Source organism: Rosa rugosa, chromosome 6 (genome assembly GCF_958449725.1).
Source record: "Rosa rugosa chromosome 6, drRosRugo1.1, whole genome shotgun sequence".
NCBI classification, from domain to species: domain Eukaryota; kingdom Viridiplantae; phylum Streptophyta; class Magnoliopsida; order Rosales; family Rosaceae; genus Rosa; species Rosa rugosa.
The window spans coordinates 51,732,591-51,747,640 of NC_084825.1; the positions used below are offsets into that span (position 1 = coordinate 51,732,591).

Sequence of the window (15,050 nt, forward strand, 5' to 3'; positions counted from 1 at the left end):
TATGTTTGACAACTATGGGACCTTTATGGGAGCGACCTTCGATTAGGAATTTAAGCACAAACAAACAAGGAAGGAAGTGCGATCTTGTGGTAGCTAAGGAAGTTAATTGTTTTGGATTTGTCGATTAGCAATGACCATCTTGTGGTTGTTACAATATTGATGGTGAATGGGTTGAATCTTCACTAAGCAACTTTTATGAGAAAGTTATGAATGCTATAATTTTAACAGTGTGGGTTGTGTGCGTTTATCTAAGCTAACCATTGCAATGAATTTTCTTTTACACCGGAATTTAGGTACTTGCAAGTTTATGGTGTTATACGGTTCAACAAGGCAAGTGTTTTGACTTTGGACGTTGGTAATATTGGATTGTAAGCATGTTTTCATTGCTTTTGTAGTGGGGATCATAAGAGTTTCGGTTGGTTTTTTATTAGAGTTGGTAAAAAGGAAAGTTTAATCTAGGGAATGGTTGAAGAGTTTTGAGATTGTGGTATCTTGAATCAGTTGGTGTGTACTCTTCCGCAGTATGAAATTTCGAGGACGAAATTTTTATAAGGAGGGGAGATTATAACGTCCCGAACTTGAAATTACTGTTTTACTAGTCATTTGGATTGTAAACGACTTTTACTCTTACTTTTATTGTCGTTTTGGTACTTTTAGTGGCCCTAAAGTTGACTTTTGTTCGGGCCAAAATTTGAGGAAATGTTCTTCATGAAAGTTGTAGGGGACGTTAAACCGAGTCCGTGGACATGTGGTACACTTAAATCGGAGTTCATTTGTGAAAATTATAGCTTAAAATGTGAAATTTACTGTTCATGGTAATAAATATATATATATGGAAAGTTACCACTGTAGGTTTCCATTTTCGGAAACCCACGGTAACTCTCTCTTTCCTCTTTCCCCGACCTCTCTCCCTCTTCTTTCGGTCTCCCTCTGTCTCCGTCGAGATCGGCGCCGTCCGGCCACCAGAAGGCGAGCCCCGGTAAGTGGTCGACGCGGCTTCTCCCCCTCTACACGACTGTGGCCTTGGGTGGTGATGTTTTGGTCGGAAAAGTGAGATCGAAGCCTAAAAGCCCGACGGTCCCATTTGACGAATTCCGGCGATTTCTTCCGATTCCGGCCGTATCCGGCCACAAGACCGACGTCGAAGGAGCGGTTTTCGCCAAGGATCATTTTCCCCCTAGCCTTGAGCCACGATTTGCAGCATGGAGGGAGAATCGAGCAAAACCCGATCCTAGGGTTCTTGAATTTTCTGGGTTTTGCTTCACCGGCCAATTTTGTGCAGTTAAAGGGCAACGTACCGAGCTCTGGCTCGATGAAGGAACTCGTATACGCGATCGTCGGAATAGTACTGTGAGTGGACTTTTATTTTTAAATATTGATGCATGCATTTATTTTCTTAAATAATGCTCTAGTTTTATTCATATTACATTTTGAGCAAATGAATTAATTTTCGGAATTTGATTTCGATTTATATCGTGGTTTTGCTTTCAATAATGAGTTCAAAGGTTGGTTATGATTTATAATGTTATTTGACAAATTATTTATTTCTGAGGTAATTTCCGGAATTAAGTATATTTCTAATCGCCGATTTAAGCTCCTGGAAGATTTTCAAGATGAGTTTCGATGGAGTTGGATTTTTCTCATTTGTTTTTCGACTTTCAGTTTTGGCATTGGGAGTGCCTAATTAATGATTTTGGATTTGGTTTGTTTCTTGGAGATATTGAGAGATTTTTGTTGGAAATGGGATTTGCTTTTACTAATTTCCGGTTTTGGTTACGGATTTGAGAATATTTTGGCGTGTGGGACACGCCGTCGATTTATTCCTATTTCTCACTTATCCATTTTGAGATTGAGAGTAATCTTGGCGTGCGGGGTCACGTCGTTGAATACATGGTTTCTATCTCGTGTGAAATGTGGGGAAGCTACATGGATTTACTGGTTTTCGATGATTTTTCCTCACCATACGCGGGTTATGTGATTAGGTCTCCTCCTCACTGACTTTGTGTTGGTGAGTGGCAGTTGAGGTAGCTTGTTCTCCTCCTCACCTACTTTGTGTTGGTGAGTGGCAGTAGAGGTGATTTATTCTCCTCCTCACGTGGGTGGCAGTCGAGGTAATGTTCTCCTCCTCACACAATCTATGTGTGATTGGAAGTCGAGGTTATTAGTTCTCCTCCTCGCACAATCTATGTGTGAGTGGCAGTCGAGGATAGGTAGAGCCTGGGAGGCTCTATTACCCGTATGGTGATATTTCTTCCCCATATCCTATCATTACTTGACTAGCGGGGCCTAGTCAGATTTCCGTTTAACCAGCAGGGCTGGTCTTATTCTGTTGAGTATCGGAGTTTCCATCCTTCCTTTCAGTTGTTTGGGACTAGCGGGGCTAGTCGGTTTTCTTAAGCAGAACTCCTTTTGTTTCGTTTCCTAAATCAGTGCATGCATCGGGAGATTTTTTTTTAATAATTAAATGTGGGGAAGTATAAAATCTCTTTTGTTTAAAATTGCTTATTTTTGTCCACTCACACTAACGTGTTTTTCAATACTTTTCCCCTGGGCCCTTCGGTTTCAAATGCCCAGTTTGCAGGCGAATTGGTTGAGGTCGGGCGTACACGGAGTTGAGGCATAGTCAACAGCATGGCTTCCGCGGTTGCCTTTGAGTTAGGTTGTCCTTATTTACCTTTCTATTAGAATTGCTCTGATTACCTATGGGATTTATGTTTTTCAAGTTGAGGTTTGTGTTTTGTGAATTGGAGATTGATGTTGAGTTGGGGAGCAGGGTGGCTCCAGAAGTATAAGGATGATTTGATTTAGAAGTGTAAATGCTTTCTACAGGTTTTGGGTAGCCCATTTTAGGGGAAGTTCTGTCAAATTTTTGGTAGAATTTCTTCTAAGGTGGGCCCCGCAGGGCCACTTCGGATTTCAGGGTGAAATCCGGGGTGGGTCCTGTCAGTTGGTATCAGAGCATTAGGTTGTCAGATTCTGTAGACTCGTTTCTATTCTGTTACCTTATATGCTAGGTGTTGCCCAGTACCTCCCGAGTGATGGCCCGACTGCAGCGGTTCCCCATCGTGTACTCTTCGGTGCTGTGGTATTCATCAAGTGTGTAAGGTACATGTCTAGTGGGTATTTCCTTCAAGTACTATGCCTCGTTTACGCCGACCTCATAGGAACTTCACTGTGTATCGGATTGTCTTCATTTCTTATACTTGTCCGGTTGTGGTAGGGTAAGAGCACTCTACCTGGTTGTGTTGTGCTATGAAATGTGATTCGAGGAAATGTTGCGAGTAGCTTTTCCTCGATGTCAACGGATTATTGGAACATGGTTTAGGGTACAAGACCGGAGTTTGATGGTGTGTTTCATTTCTGGAAATGAGCAACTACGGTTTGACCTATCTTTAGAGACTGTAATTGATTCAAAATCATGATTGTTGGTGGAAATAGAATTGGTAATTATGGTGGTTCTGTTTGGAACCAAGTTTAAGCAAACGTGTGTTGTGAGGTGATTGATTGTAGAGCAGTTTATAAAATACTATGGGAAGTTGATGGGAGGTCCCTTGAGAATCTTAGTGCAAGAAACCGATTGTAGGTAAATCTGGACTGGAATTTCTTCAATTGGACAATTTATGTGGGAATTGTGAACGTCTTACCTTTTGGTAGACAGCGGAGGAAAATTGAATAAATATTCTGAGTTGTATAGCTGGATGCCATGTTTTCTAGTGACTGTGGTCACTGAGGATGGTAAATAAGGAGTGGGAAATGATAACAGTAAATGAGAATTGTAAGTAGAATGAGATTTTAAAAATTGTCGGTTTGGGTCGTTGACCTAACCAGGGTGTATGAGCATAGTTTTGCTCTGAATGAAAGAAATTGATTTTAGATACCACAACTTATAGATTGTTTTCCTAAGTCTTGGATGGTAACGAGTAGGGAGATGAACAAGAGTGGGCAATTGAAGTTGATATGTATCTGAAGTTCGAGAAATGGGAAGAATGTTTAAGGTTTTATAATGGAGTTATGACTTTGGTCGGTAAATAATTGGAAGAGTTGGAATCAACTCTTCATTGTGATATTAGGCAAATGGTTGTCCTTGGTTATCCGCTTTTGGGTGAAACAGTCACACATAAGATTGGGTCAGATCCGGTCAGACCTATAGCCTAGACCTACCAATACACGGCTGTTGTGGTTTTCAGTTTTTCACTGCCCTGATTTGACACAAAGAATGCTATGATTGGGCCCTACAGTAAGAATGTCAATGCGGTGCGTTTAATGATGACTTCAAAAGTAAATAACCAAGTCTTTTGGGGCTTCGTGCCCCATTTGATTCTCCATGGAATTGTTTCCTTATAATATACTTGGCGGTACTCGAACACATCCCTTTCTTGGGTCTCACTGCAAAACACCGAGGCCCCCAAAAGCAAATTACAAAAGTTTTGAGGGCGGAAGAGAAAAGTCAGAAAGTTGAGAAGGAGGACTAGTTGCTTACGCCGAAAGCGATCCCGTGGCTCCCACGCGCCAGCAAATTCTTTGGATTGTTGACTATGAGGTGAGTGCTACCGTTGGATTAGAGATCAGACGGCGGAAGTGCTATGGCGAAAGAGAATCATTTGACTTTATGGGCCTCGTGGGCCATTGCTTGTGGTGGGTGTGGGTTCTTCCCGTGGAATAAAAGTAATGCGTTGGGAGTGGGAAATTTCGCTTGTTTTTCTTAATTTTAATTTTTCTTTTTTGTGTTGGGGAATTGAAATATTCAAATATTTGAAAATCGAATTAGTTGTAAATTAGAATTCTTCAAGTGGACCGAGCAATTTGGGGAATATGTAGCCAAATATAATATCTATTTTTATTAATTCATAGAAAGAAATAAATCTAGTAATATATAGTAAATAATCTAGAATTTATTTTCCAAAAAGGCTTTGTAATCATTAAAAAATAAATCTGACTTAATATCAATAATATGGTAAGTGAATCTTTTGAATTTCTAACTTAACTCAAATTAAAATTCAATCTTTGAATGGTAACATCATTGAAGGAAATCATTTATTGTGCATATATAAAATGGTATGCATCTCTTGAGGCCCAATTGCTTCGTATAGATGAAAATAAAACTCGTGTTAACTACATTATTTTTCAGAGTTTTTGTTCGATCGATCAGTTTTAAAAATGTGACCGTTGAGTTTCAAAACTTTCGCGCGCTCTAACATTTTATTCGAAAACACAAATCAAAATGGTATCTACATGATATTGCACGTCCATAAGGTAACAACACTTCCACATATCGTAACGTACCAAAATAAAACCCATAACTCCGATTTCTTTTTCGAAAACAAATAATTATCTCAAAGTAGTATGAGTTAAGTAAAAGGCCAAAAAAGTCAATATTGCATTGCCTTCCTCAGAAAATTGCTCACTATTTGACTATTGACTTCGATATTCGTGTGATTTAAAATTTAATTTCCGTCCCTCTTTTGGTATTATTGACGGGCTTTCGGTAATAATCGAAACAACGGAGGGTATTTTGGGCAAGAGAACCTCCTTAAATACGTGGTGTGAGAGTTCTCTCTACGCTTTCTAATCCAAACAGCAAAGAGAAGAAGAGGTAGACGAAGAAGATTGAGGAAAAAATCAGCGGCGACGATTTGTTCTCCGGGATCGGAAATCTACGGCCCATATTTAACGATCGGGACTGGTATTCGTCTTCTATGATTTGAAATCTAGAAGAAGAAGAAGAAGAAGAAGAGGAGCAAAGCAAATCCGATTCGATTCGAAGCGATTGTTGCTTCTTCTCTGCTGTTGAAGATTTACGAAGAGTTTTGAGGTTTTGAAAGGGGCCGGAAATCTTGATCGGATTCCGGATTCGTATTGGTGACCGTGGCGGCGATTTGATGAGTAATTGAAAGACACAGGTATTTGAAACCCTAAAGCTTTTGATAATTTGCCTGCGAATTTTTTTGTGGTTAAAAATTTTATTATATCATCGTCGTCGAAGAAAAACCACTGCGATGAGGAGGCTTCTCATCGGCTCTGGATCTCTATGGATCGGAGATTTATCGAGCTCTGAAGTGACTACTGAATTAGATCTTGAAGAAAGTTCAAAGGCGGCGGCAGTGGATTTGAAGGAGCTTAGTTGGGATTGGGATTTTAGGGTTAGATTTTACATGATCCATGATCGTTCTGCTGTTATGGTTTGGAGGCTATTGGCTACTAAAATTGATGATATAGGCGTGATTTGAAAAACTAAAATTTTGATTTTATCATGGTTTTGGATCTATGGATTCATGGGGGATCTGCTTTTTGTAGCAGTATCCCCATGGTCCCTGAACTCGATCATTCCACTACTGATTCTCTATGTTATATGTGCTTATATATCTGGATCGAAGAAGTTTCAGAGCTTAATTGAAGACTTCAGAGCACTGCGAGTTGAAATTTCTTGTTATGAAATACCTACATACCCTTTTTCGAAACATAAGAACACTGCTGCTGCTGAGCGCTTGCAAAGTAGTGGGAGGAAATTATGTTAAAATTAAAAAGCCCCTTGTTTTGGGCATAGTAGACTCAAACCCCTTCTTTGAATGAACCAACCGCTCTCTGTTGCTTGTCCTGTCTATGTTAGAAGAAGAGTCTTTGTTGTTCCATGAACCATATTCGGAACCGAGGGGAGTTTTTGGAGTGTCCTCCAAAACTGATTTAACACGATCTGCCTTAAGGTAATGGCCTGCGGAGGCATATGCTGGCAGTTTGTTATCAGCTTTTGGGCTTGATGACTATGTTATAGATTATAAATAGCTCTTGTTATGAGTTTTCCGTAAATGATTACCCTACTTCTTTTCGATGCTCTAGCTTCGTTGCTGATGATCTTTTTCTTTGCATCTTTCAGGTGACGTTAACTTTTATGTTCTTTGGAGACTTCAAAGAAAAGAAAAGGATTTTAGCAGGATAGAGGGAACCCCATCACAGTAAGTGTTTATTTATTCGGATTACTGATAATAGAACTGATGGTAGTGCTACATGTGAAATAGATTGACATAATTAATATCCCAGTGATTTCACTGATTTGTTCTAGCTTGCCTACACAAAGCATTTCAATGCCTTTAGAGTAACCCTAATTATTTTCCTTTTGATTTGTAGACTCATTTTTGTGCTTGCCCTGGGGGTGTACCCATCAATCTGGCGCGGAGTAGGAAACAAGCAAGAACAACATCTTGCAAAACTGCTGGTGGCAGGCAAACAGTGGATGGGATTAGATCTATTTCCCAAAGCATGATGAATACAGTACGAGTAGAACTTACAAATTCTATTAGTCCAGATTTGAGTTGGAAGGTTTCTAAGGGTTACAGAAGTGCACCAAGGCGAAGGAAACAGGTTGATAAAGGACCAAAATTGGGTGCGGAGCCAGCAAATAAAAGTACTAAAAGTTCATCTGAAACAACTGTTTCTGAATCAGAGAAGGTGAGTACACTTGTTCATTGTTTACTTCTCTGTGCCAATTATAAAGTATGTGTATTCATAATGCAAGTCTAATTACATACATGGTGCTGATATAATTGTCTTTTCTACAGCTTGGTGTGGCTGTACTTGGAAGACGGTTCAGCGACAAAATTGAGCATGTGCCGATTAAGAAAAGAAGATTTATGGTCCGTTCTCCATCACCACCCCCTCGCTTATCTTCTCAGTTACCTGAAAACAATCAACCAGGTGTGGGTGATCTACGTGCTTCAGGTCAGAAGTCATGTTCTAAATCAATTGCCAAAAAGCATACAACAAGGAGTGATACTTCTTCAGTGACTAGTTTTACTCATAGTGCTGTTACTGTTAACGAGAGTTTAACTGAGCCGGCAAATGAAAAGCCTGGTTATGGGGAGGACTTCTCTGGTATTGAGATATTGGCTGCTGCTGCCTGCAACAACAGCATACATGATGATATCGGTGAAGAATTATCACGAGAGGGGACAAATGCATCAACCTCTGCGAGGCCCTTGGCGAAAACTGTTGCATCCTTTTCATCAACGCCAATGATAACTGATTCAGAGATATCAGAAGGAAGAGATGCATCATTGGAAACAATTCATTATTCGCCTAAAGATGTAGTACATGAAGATAAAATAGAGAACTCCTTTGTTGAGGATAGCCTGGTTAAAACTAATACTGGTGATGGAGATGACCAAGCAGTAGCGTCTTCAAAGGATGTTAGGTTGCACTGGGATCTAAATGTTTGTATGGATGCTTGGGAGGAGCCTTGTGATACGGTGATGGTTGATCCTCAAGCAAATGCTGTAGACGACATCTCTATTGACAGACAGAGGGAAAAGCAGCCAGTTTCACAAGATGGTGACGCACAGGGATCCGTAGAAGCTAAGAATCCTGAACTGCTTCCTGTGGTTGATGATGTGGAACAGGGATTGAAAGCATCCCCGGACTCTGAAATAAGTTATGGTAAAAGTGGCCTGGCTGATAATGCTCTAGGATCTTCAAAAGATGCAGGTGTGGTTACAGACAATTCCAATCAGGATGTCAGCATGGATGCATGTGGTGATAATTCCTCCTGTGTTCACTTTGACAATATTGCAGGCACACCTACTGTGCCTTTAGAAAAGAATGGAACACCACCTGCCAGTATTGGTGCACAACTGGGTGACACTAACTGTTCAGGAAAGATCCAGCTCGAAAACCCTGCTATAACTTGTGTGCCTGTTGTGGAAGGGGTTTCTTGTGAGATGGGCAGCACTGTTGTAGATGATGATGGTAAGGGCTCTGCTGCAACATCCAGCTTCCATGATGATCCAAAATCTCCTGAAGAGATGACAGCGGTCGAGAGCTGTCACTTACAGAAGAGTTGTCCAGAGGTCAAGCCTGTATGCAAAACAGAAGATGTGATTAAGCCTGCATCAGGTGCATCTGTTGGTGAAGGCCTCTCTTTGGTGACTTTAATTGTAAAGGATCAGGTTGAAGCTGCATCTCAGATTCATACTGTTAATTCTCTACAAAATGCTGGGTCTCTAGAAGTAATGCCTAAATCTTCTGTGAGTGCCACAAAGGATCCACCAGCTGATGCTGGTCCCTCCCGTCACGAGCAATGCCACTATGGTGATGGTACTGCAGGAAGTAAAGTCACTACAGTAGATTCTTCTGGTGTCAACAGTCACTTGGATGATAAGGATCACAAGGTTGCCAACAACAACCCTACGGAACAGGAGGTCGGATATGATTCTCAATACGAGGACGGGGAGTTGAGGGAATCAGATGTACCTTATTGGGAGGAGAATGAATTTGACGAAGTTGAACGTGTTGATTATGGTTCTGATACATGTGACACTGATGCTGCTGATGGCTCTGTATCAGGAAAAGTGGAATGCAGAGAAACTGAATTTTGCGGGGTAGAATCTAGGAACATTAACATGAACGTACAGGTTGTGCGAGGATTGAGCCTAGGTTCTGATAATATGTGTGGAAAAGTTGAACATAGTGCGACTGGAAATGCTTTGAGACAATCTTCAGTGGGTTCAAAGACGAGAACTTCTGGATCTGAACAATTGCCCGGTGATTCTGAAGCTTCTTCAAACAGAACTGCAGGAGCAACTGAGGGTTGCACAATAAGAAAACATACTGGTGATTGCTTTGATGGCCTTAATGGCAAAGATCCTGCCAAAGTGGATGGATCAATGACATCTGATACCTTGAATAGGATGGGAACTTCATCTGGGAGGAGGTAAACTTTTTATTCTCTCTCCTCTCTTTTTGTTTTGTGTTTGTTTTTATCAAATAAGAAAACAGTAAACTTTTATTTTTCTTAGTTACCAGTTAAACTTTGTTTATTTCTTAGTTGCCATTTCATATAGTTACCGTAACTTTTTGTTGCTGTTGCTGTTGCTGTTGCTGTAGGTATGACTCTTTTGATTTCTCCACTCACTCTGAGGAGGTCGGTTCTGATTATTCCATGGGAAAGGAAAGATCTGATTCACGTATGCTTGGTAAGAGTTTGGGAGGTGTTCGTTTTGCTTCTAGGAGTTATTGGGATTCCAAACGTCGTGGATCACCATCTTATCGTGGTTCCTTTGGTTCTGGCCGCCCTAGACCAAGAAGTGGTATCGAGAGTGATGAATATGCAATGGATCCAGATGATACATTTTCAGAAGCGGCAGAGGTTGCAGGAGTTCACAATCGTGTTCGCAGACAAGCTATGAGTTATAATTCAAATCGTTCTTATCAGCCCACATTTAGAAGAAGATCCCCAGATACACATAGGGGGATGATACCTGTGAGGGATATAAGTCCTGATAGGAGGAGAAGATATCCACAAGGGGTTGGTAGAGGTATGCGGGATTACCACAGGCCTATTCCCAACGAGCTCAATGACAGTTCTTATGATGGGCCACGTCGTATGACCAGGAGAGAACCAAGCGCATCTCCCCCCGGCAGAGGACCTTATTATGGTAGACCCAAGTTCCAGTCTAGAGGCAGAAGTCGATCTCCTCTTGCATGGGAACGGAATGAAGTTTCAAGACATCGTGGTAGCAGGTCCCCTGATTATAGATTTGATGGTAAAATGGAGAGGGGGAGAGTGCCCTTTCAGAAGAACAGTTTTGGAGCAAAGTATGAAGCAGGGTTCTTTTCCCCACCAAAACGTCGGTTTTCCCCACAACACAATTCAAGATGGTTTGATGATCGCAATGGTGTTGGAGATCATAATTTCAGAGGCAGGAGAGGAGGTGGAAGGAGATTCCAACCGAGCCAAAGGTTTGATTCAGTGCGTTCTCGGAGAGTGGATTCAGATGATTATTTTGAACCCATTGTTCGTCCAAGATTCTCAGAGTTGAACAGTGGTGGTAGGGAATGTAGATTTGAGGGCAGTGATGAAGATAGAAGGAAGCCTGAAGGAAGAATTCAAATTGTTCATCGTGTGCGGCGTTATGATTCTGAAGGTGTTGTGCGTCAGTTCCGTTACGATGAAGAAGATCGGTTTGCATCCCGCAATACACAGAACTTTGATGACTGTGATAATAGGGGCGCTGATCGACGGCCTCGAGATGTTTACCTAGGAGAGCAGCAGCAGATAGAGAACAGAAGGGTAACTAAGCAATAATGACAGTATTTAACTCCAGCTTTCAACTCATTCAAACTGCGAGATGCATAATTTGAGAGGAAAATCTTCATCACCTTTGCGTCCGCTAAACATTTCTGTTTATGCTCGATTTCTTTGCCAAGATAGGAGTTCTTCAAATTTTTGGTTTTCCTTTTTACGGTGAAAGAGGTCCAAATATTTGCTGTTCCCGGCGGCTTGTCACTGCTTGTGGAAGCAGCTGCTCTTACCATTCTGATTGGCGTAGGCAAGATTTTTTTTAGGTAGGCCTAATGTTGCTTTGTTATCATCTTGCATTTGTTTTCACCTTAGCTTTTTTTAATTGATTAGTGAAAGAATATGCCAAGCTTTAGTTTGAAGGCTTTTTCTTGATTCTCCATCTTTTAGTCTTTTTCTCTGTTGCGTCGGTGACCTTTCATTTCATTACTGTTCTTGGTTTTACCGTTTTAGTGGAGGATAATAATATAGAGTTCTAGACCTTGTTCTATTTTCTCTCTCATTTTTCTCCCTTAAGTGGTAAAAATTGAATCAAAAGGTTACTGCGAGAGTGTTGACTATAACTTTTAACACCTGCCACAGCCTCTGTTTACTTGAAAATGTACAGTTACAATGTCTCTACTCTACTGGTAATCAATCTTTGCTGGTAATCACCCAAGCAGCAACCCCTAGTTACTTGAAAATGCACGGTTACAAAAAGTGTCTCTACTCCACTTGTAATCAATCTTTGCTGGTAATCCACCAAAGCAGCAAGTAGCGTTTCAGTTTCATCACCAACATCTGTAAAGAAGAGATGGGAGGAGAGTAAATCTTTAGTTCCTTTCACTACCAGCTGAAGCTCATGGAATGGTAATGTAGGTTGTGAGCCAATGGCAATGAACATATCGCCGCCACTTCTTGCCTCATCTTGCTTGGTCCGCTAACAAGAACCCCAACGCTTGATCCTTCGCAGCCCGATAATATCCCTGCAAAGAAAGACCTGATTGTCATTTCGGAAATCATTTCTTTCTATATGAAAGGTTAAGAAATTATATCCTTTGCATGATTTGCAGAATGCTTCTGAGCAAAGGGGCGATGAACAGCATACCCCTTTGCCCCTGAGCCTTGAAACTTACTTTGAAGATCCGGCCTTGTGCCATAGTGCACCTTTGTGGATTGGACAAAGGACTGGTGGGAAAGGCTTTCAAGTTCTTGATCAGCATTGTAAAACCGAGCGCTTGGTGAAGTAGTAATCTGTGGTGGTGTGTCTATGGCTTGAATCTGTCCCATCTCCTTTAAATTTTGTTTCTTATTCCATAGGAAAACTGCAGTTGCAGTTGTGGCTATGGAAACACATAGCAATAACATGTTTAAGGCAGATCTATAAGAGGCAGAGTATATCATATTAGAGTTATGGTCAATGGGGTATATGTAATATCGTGTGAGGATTCCCATTAGCACGAGGAAAATGACGAAGGAGGTTGCTATGATCACTCCAAGCCAAATCCAACTGTTTCGGCCTAATACAGCAGAAACTGGCGAGTCCAATGGGTCTGGGTTGAACCATATTGTTTGCAGAGCCTTGTGGTTATGTGTTACGGGTTGGTTCTCTCTCGTCACGTAAGCTTCAATCTGTAATTGCAAGCAAGAAATGTCCAAGTTTGTGCCTGAAGCCGGGAGGATGAGGTCTAACATAGTGAGGTCTAGTGATTTTTTGAAGGCAGTTATGAGCAGAACTTGTGGAGTCTTCTTTTCTGAGTCATTGGCTTGAGATAGGAGCTCTCGGATTATGGATATCAATGGAGTAAGGCCGCTTCCTCCACTCACCATCACTAGTGTATCGTGCCTGAAACCAAAACCATTTTCATATCAGTTGAATTTTGTGTATGAAATATCGGAAATAGCTGGGAATGGCTAGCTTTGCAGTGTAAGCAGGCACCTTAGGAGTTTGTTAGAGGCAGGTCCATAGGGTCCTTCAACTGAGACCTCGAGGCGGTCCATAGGCCAAGTGCTTGATGAAAACTTCTCATATAAATTGTGAGACCAACTTCCTTCGCTTTTGATGACGGCGCTTAGGTTGTCAGGATCCATAGTGCTGCTGGAAGTAATGGTAAAAGGGTGCCATTGCAGCTTGGAAATTCCAGGTACATTTAGAAACATCATGCTTGTTGGAGAATAGCTCAGTCCTTTTTAACCAAAAGAATAAAGAAAATTTTAGCAATTTAACAATGGTATTGGTACCAATTGGGAATATATATTATATAGTATTTGACTATTAATTTGTTCCTTCTCACCTGGGATCTTGGAGAAGCTCAACTCAACAACCTCACAAGGCAGGACACGGGCTGAAACAAGACCAATTTTTTGCTGGGATTGCAAGAAGCGCAACAGCCTATCAATCATGAAGAGGTAAAAGCCCGGAAGCATTATGCAAGCGTAGGAGAAGCCCACATGGAACACGAAGAAGACGATGAAGACAATGTAGAGGTGATGAGTGTAGAAAAAAAGCTCGAAGATCTTGCGCCTTATGAGAGGGAAGCTTGTAGCCCACATGGCTAATCCAGCCAGCAATGCCACTTCTCCAGCAACATTTGCAATTCCAATCTTCTCCCATTTGAGCATCTACAGTGGCAGCACAAGATTGATTTCAAAGTTTAGAAATTAACACAGATGACTTGGTTGCGAAGTTAAAGTGATTCATTTCTAATTTACCTGTGAAATTTGACTTGTGCTGGCCCAGAATATTATGTAACATAAACCGTGAGCCGTGAAGATAATCATGACAAGATGGCCGAGCCAAATATGATACTTGATACTTGCTTCTGATGTAAGGCCAACCACCTGCAGAATCGAAGACCCTCGCGCCACAGGGAAGAAGAGAAAGGCTAGACAGATGTTCCCAACTAGGCCTAGCATTAGTGCTGTACTTTCTAACTTTGCTTCCCACCTGCACATCAATTTCATTCAATTAATATTTACAGAGTTTGTTAAAAATATAGAGATTAATTTCATGCATTATTTAACTGCGGAAAATATAGAGAATCATTTCTTACACATGCTCTCGCTTTGCTGCGGCTTGTAGGGTGATGGTTGCAAACATACCATGCAAGTAAGAAGAGATGGACCAGACAAGTAGAGCAATGAACATTGCTAGGAAGGAGAGCTCTATCCATGAAACAATTCCAAGAGGGCCTTTCACCAGCACTGGTCGTTTCCATGATGACTTCTTCACCCCACTAATTCAAAACCAAAGCACAAGCATGTTTAACACATCAGATCATCGAAAATTTTTCTTCGGAAAACCTCAATGATACAAAGAGAGAGAGGGTACCTTTGGTTGTTATTATCCGCAGTTCTGTTTCTTATATGAAGCAATAAACACCCCAAAGTGGCAGTGAATAGGATAGGAAATGTATATATAAGTATGCCTGCACCTGCATCGACATAAACAGAAGAAATTAAGACAAAAACTTTTAAGTCGGATTTCGGATGAATTGGTAGAAGTGATGGTCTTTCTTATTGAAATGTAACCTTGTTGCCCAAAATATGTGGAATCTGTTTTTGCATTAATGTCTGGCAGCCAGTGCAGATAGTAAGTATTTGTGGGCATCATGATCCAAATCATAGTGTAACCCACAAAAACTACCATCAAAAGCAATATCATCGTTGATCCAATAATGGTCTTCATTCCATAACTTGAAGTGGTTTTTTTTTCTTTTCCTCCAACTGTACTTGAATTCATCTCTCTGTTCTATGAAAATGAAGTAGTACTCTTGGATATAGGAATACTTCTCCTTCATGTCTTTATATAGGTTGCATATTGCCCAAGTTTCACTTTTACCCTTTGCTTCTGAAAACAGAAATATACTTGAACTTTTGGGAAAGGTTAATAAATCAAGGGGAAAGAATCACAAGTTTGGTCAAAAGATTGTGTGAATGTGTGAATTCATTCTTAAATTAGCATTATGAAGCAAATTACGCACTAATTAAACATACTACTCGG

General features: G+C 40.9%; 2 protein-coding genes across 3 annotated transcripts; one reads left to right on the forward strand and one right to left on the reverse strand.

Annotated features, from left to right (window-relative positions):
• The first annotated feature begins 5,552 nt into the window (after positions 1–5,552).
• LOC133718120 (uncharacterized) lies at positions 5,553–11,448 on the forward strand. 2 transcript variants are annotated; one of them, XM_062144934.1, is made up of 5 exons: positions 5,553–5,900; positions 6,872–6,950; positions 7,123–7,443; positions 7,554–9,700; positions 9,874–11,448. In XM_062144934.1, exons 3-5 carry the CDS (start codon positions 7,255–7,257, stop codon positions 11,072–11,074), a joined length of 3,537 nt encoding a protein of 1,178 aa, XP_062000918.1. In that variant the 5' UTR covers positions 5,553–5,900; positions 6,872–6,950; positions 7,123–7,254; the 3' UTR covers positions 11,075–11,448. The 2 variants fall into 2 exon arrangements, with proteins under 2 accessions (XP_062000918.1, XP_062000919.1); XM_062144935.1 differs by lacking the exon at positions 5,553–5,900 and adding an exon at positions 5,912–6,701.
• A 200-nt stretch (positions 11,449–11,648) lies between these two features.
• LOC133718121 (ferric reduction oxidase 2-like) lies at positions 11,649–14,954 on the reverse strand. The gene is made up of 8 exons (XM_062144936.1): positions 14,579–14,954; positions 14,379–14,481; positions 14,101–14,283; positions 13,760–13,994; positions 13,342–13,669; positions 12,987–13,233; positions 12,184–12,893; positions 11,649–12,033 (listed from the first exon to the last, which is right to left on the reverse strand). Exons 1-8 carry the CDS (start codon positions 14,787–14,789, stop codon positions 11,894–11,896), a joined length of 2,157 nt encoding a protein of 718 aa, XP_062000920.1. The 5' UTR covers positions 14,790–14,954; the 3' UTR covers positions 11,649–11,893.
• Positions 14,955–15,050: the final 96 nt, after the last annotated feature.

Excerpts from the sequence above, each read along its gene's own strand:
- LOC133718120 (XM_062144934.1), top strand. The coding sequence starts at position 7,255 with ATGATGAATACAGTACGAGTAGAACTTACAAATTCTATTAGTCCAGAT. Across the intron at positions 7,444-7,553 it reads CTGTTTCTGAATCAGAGAAG|CTTGGTGTGGCTGTACTTGG; the intron begins GTGAGTACACTT and ends TCTTTTCTACAG. Across the intron at positions 9,701-9,873 it reads GGAACTTCATCTGGGAGGAG|GTATGACTCTTTTGATTTCT; the intron begins GTAAACTTTTTA and ends CTGTTGCTGTAG.
- LOC133718121 (XM_062144936.1), bottom strand. The coding sequence starts at position 14,789 with ATGAATTCAAGTACAGTTGGAGGAAAAGAAAAAAAAACCACTTCAAGT. Across the intron at positions 13,995-14,100 it reads GCAGCAAAGCGAGAGCATGT|GTGGGAAGCAAAGTTAGAAA; the intron begins GTAAGAAATGAT and ends ATTGATGTGCAG. Across the intron at positions 13,234-13,341 it reads GAGCTTCTCCAAGATCCCAG|GACTGAGCTATTCTCCAACA; the intron begins GTGAGAAGGAAC and ends TTGGTTAAAAAG.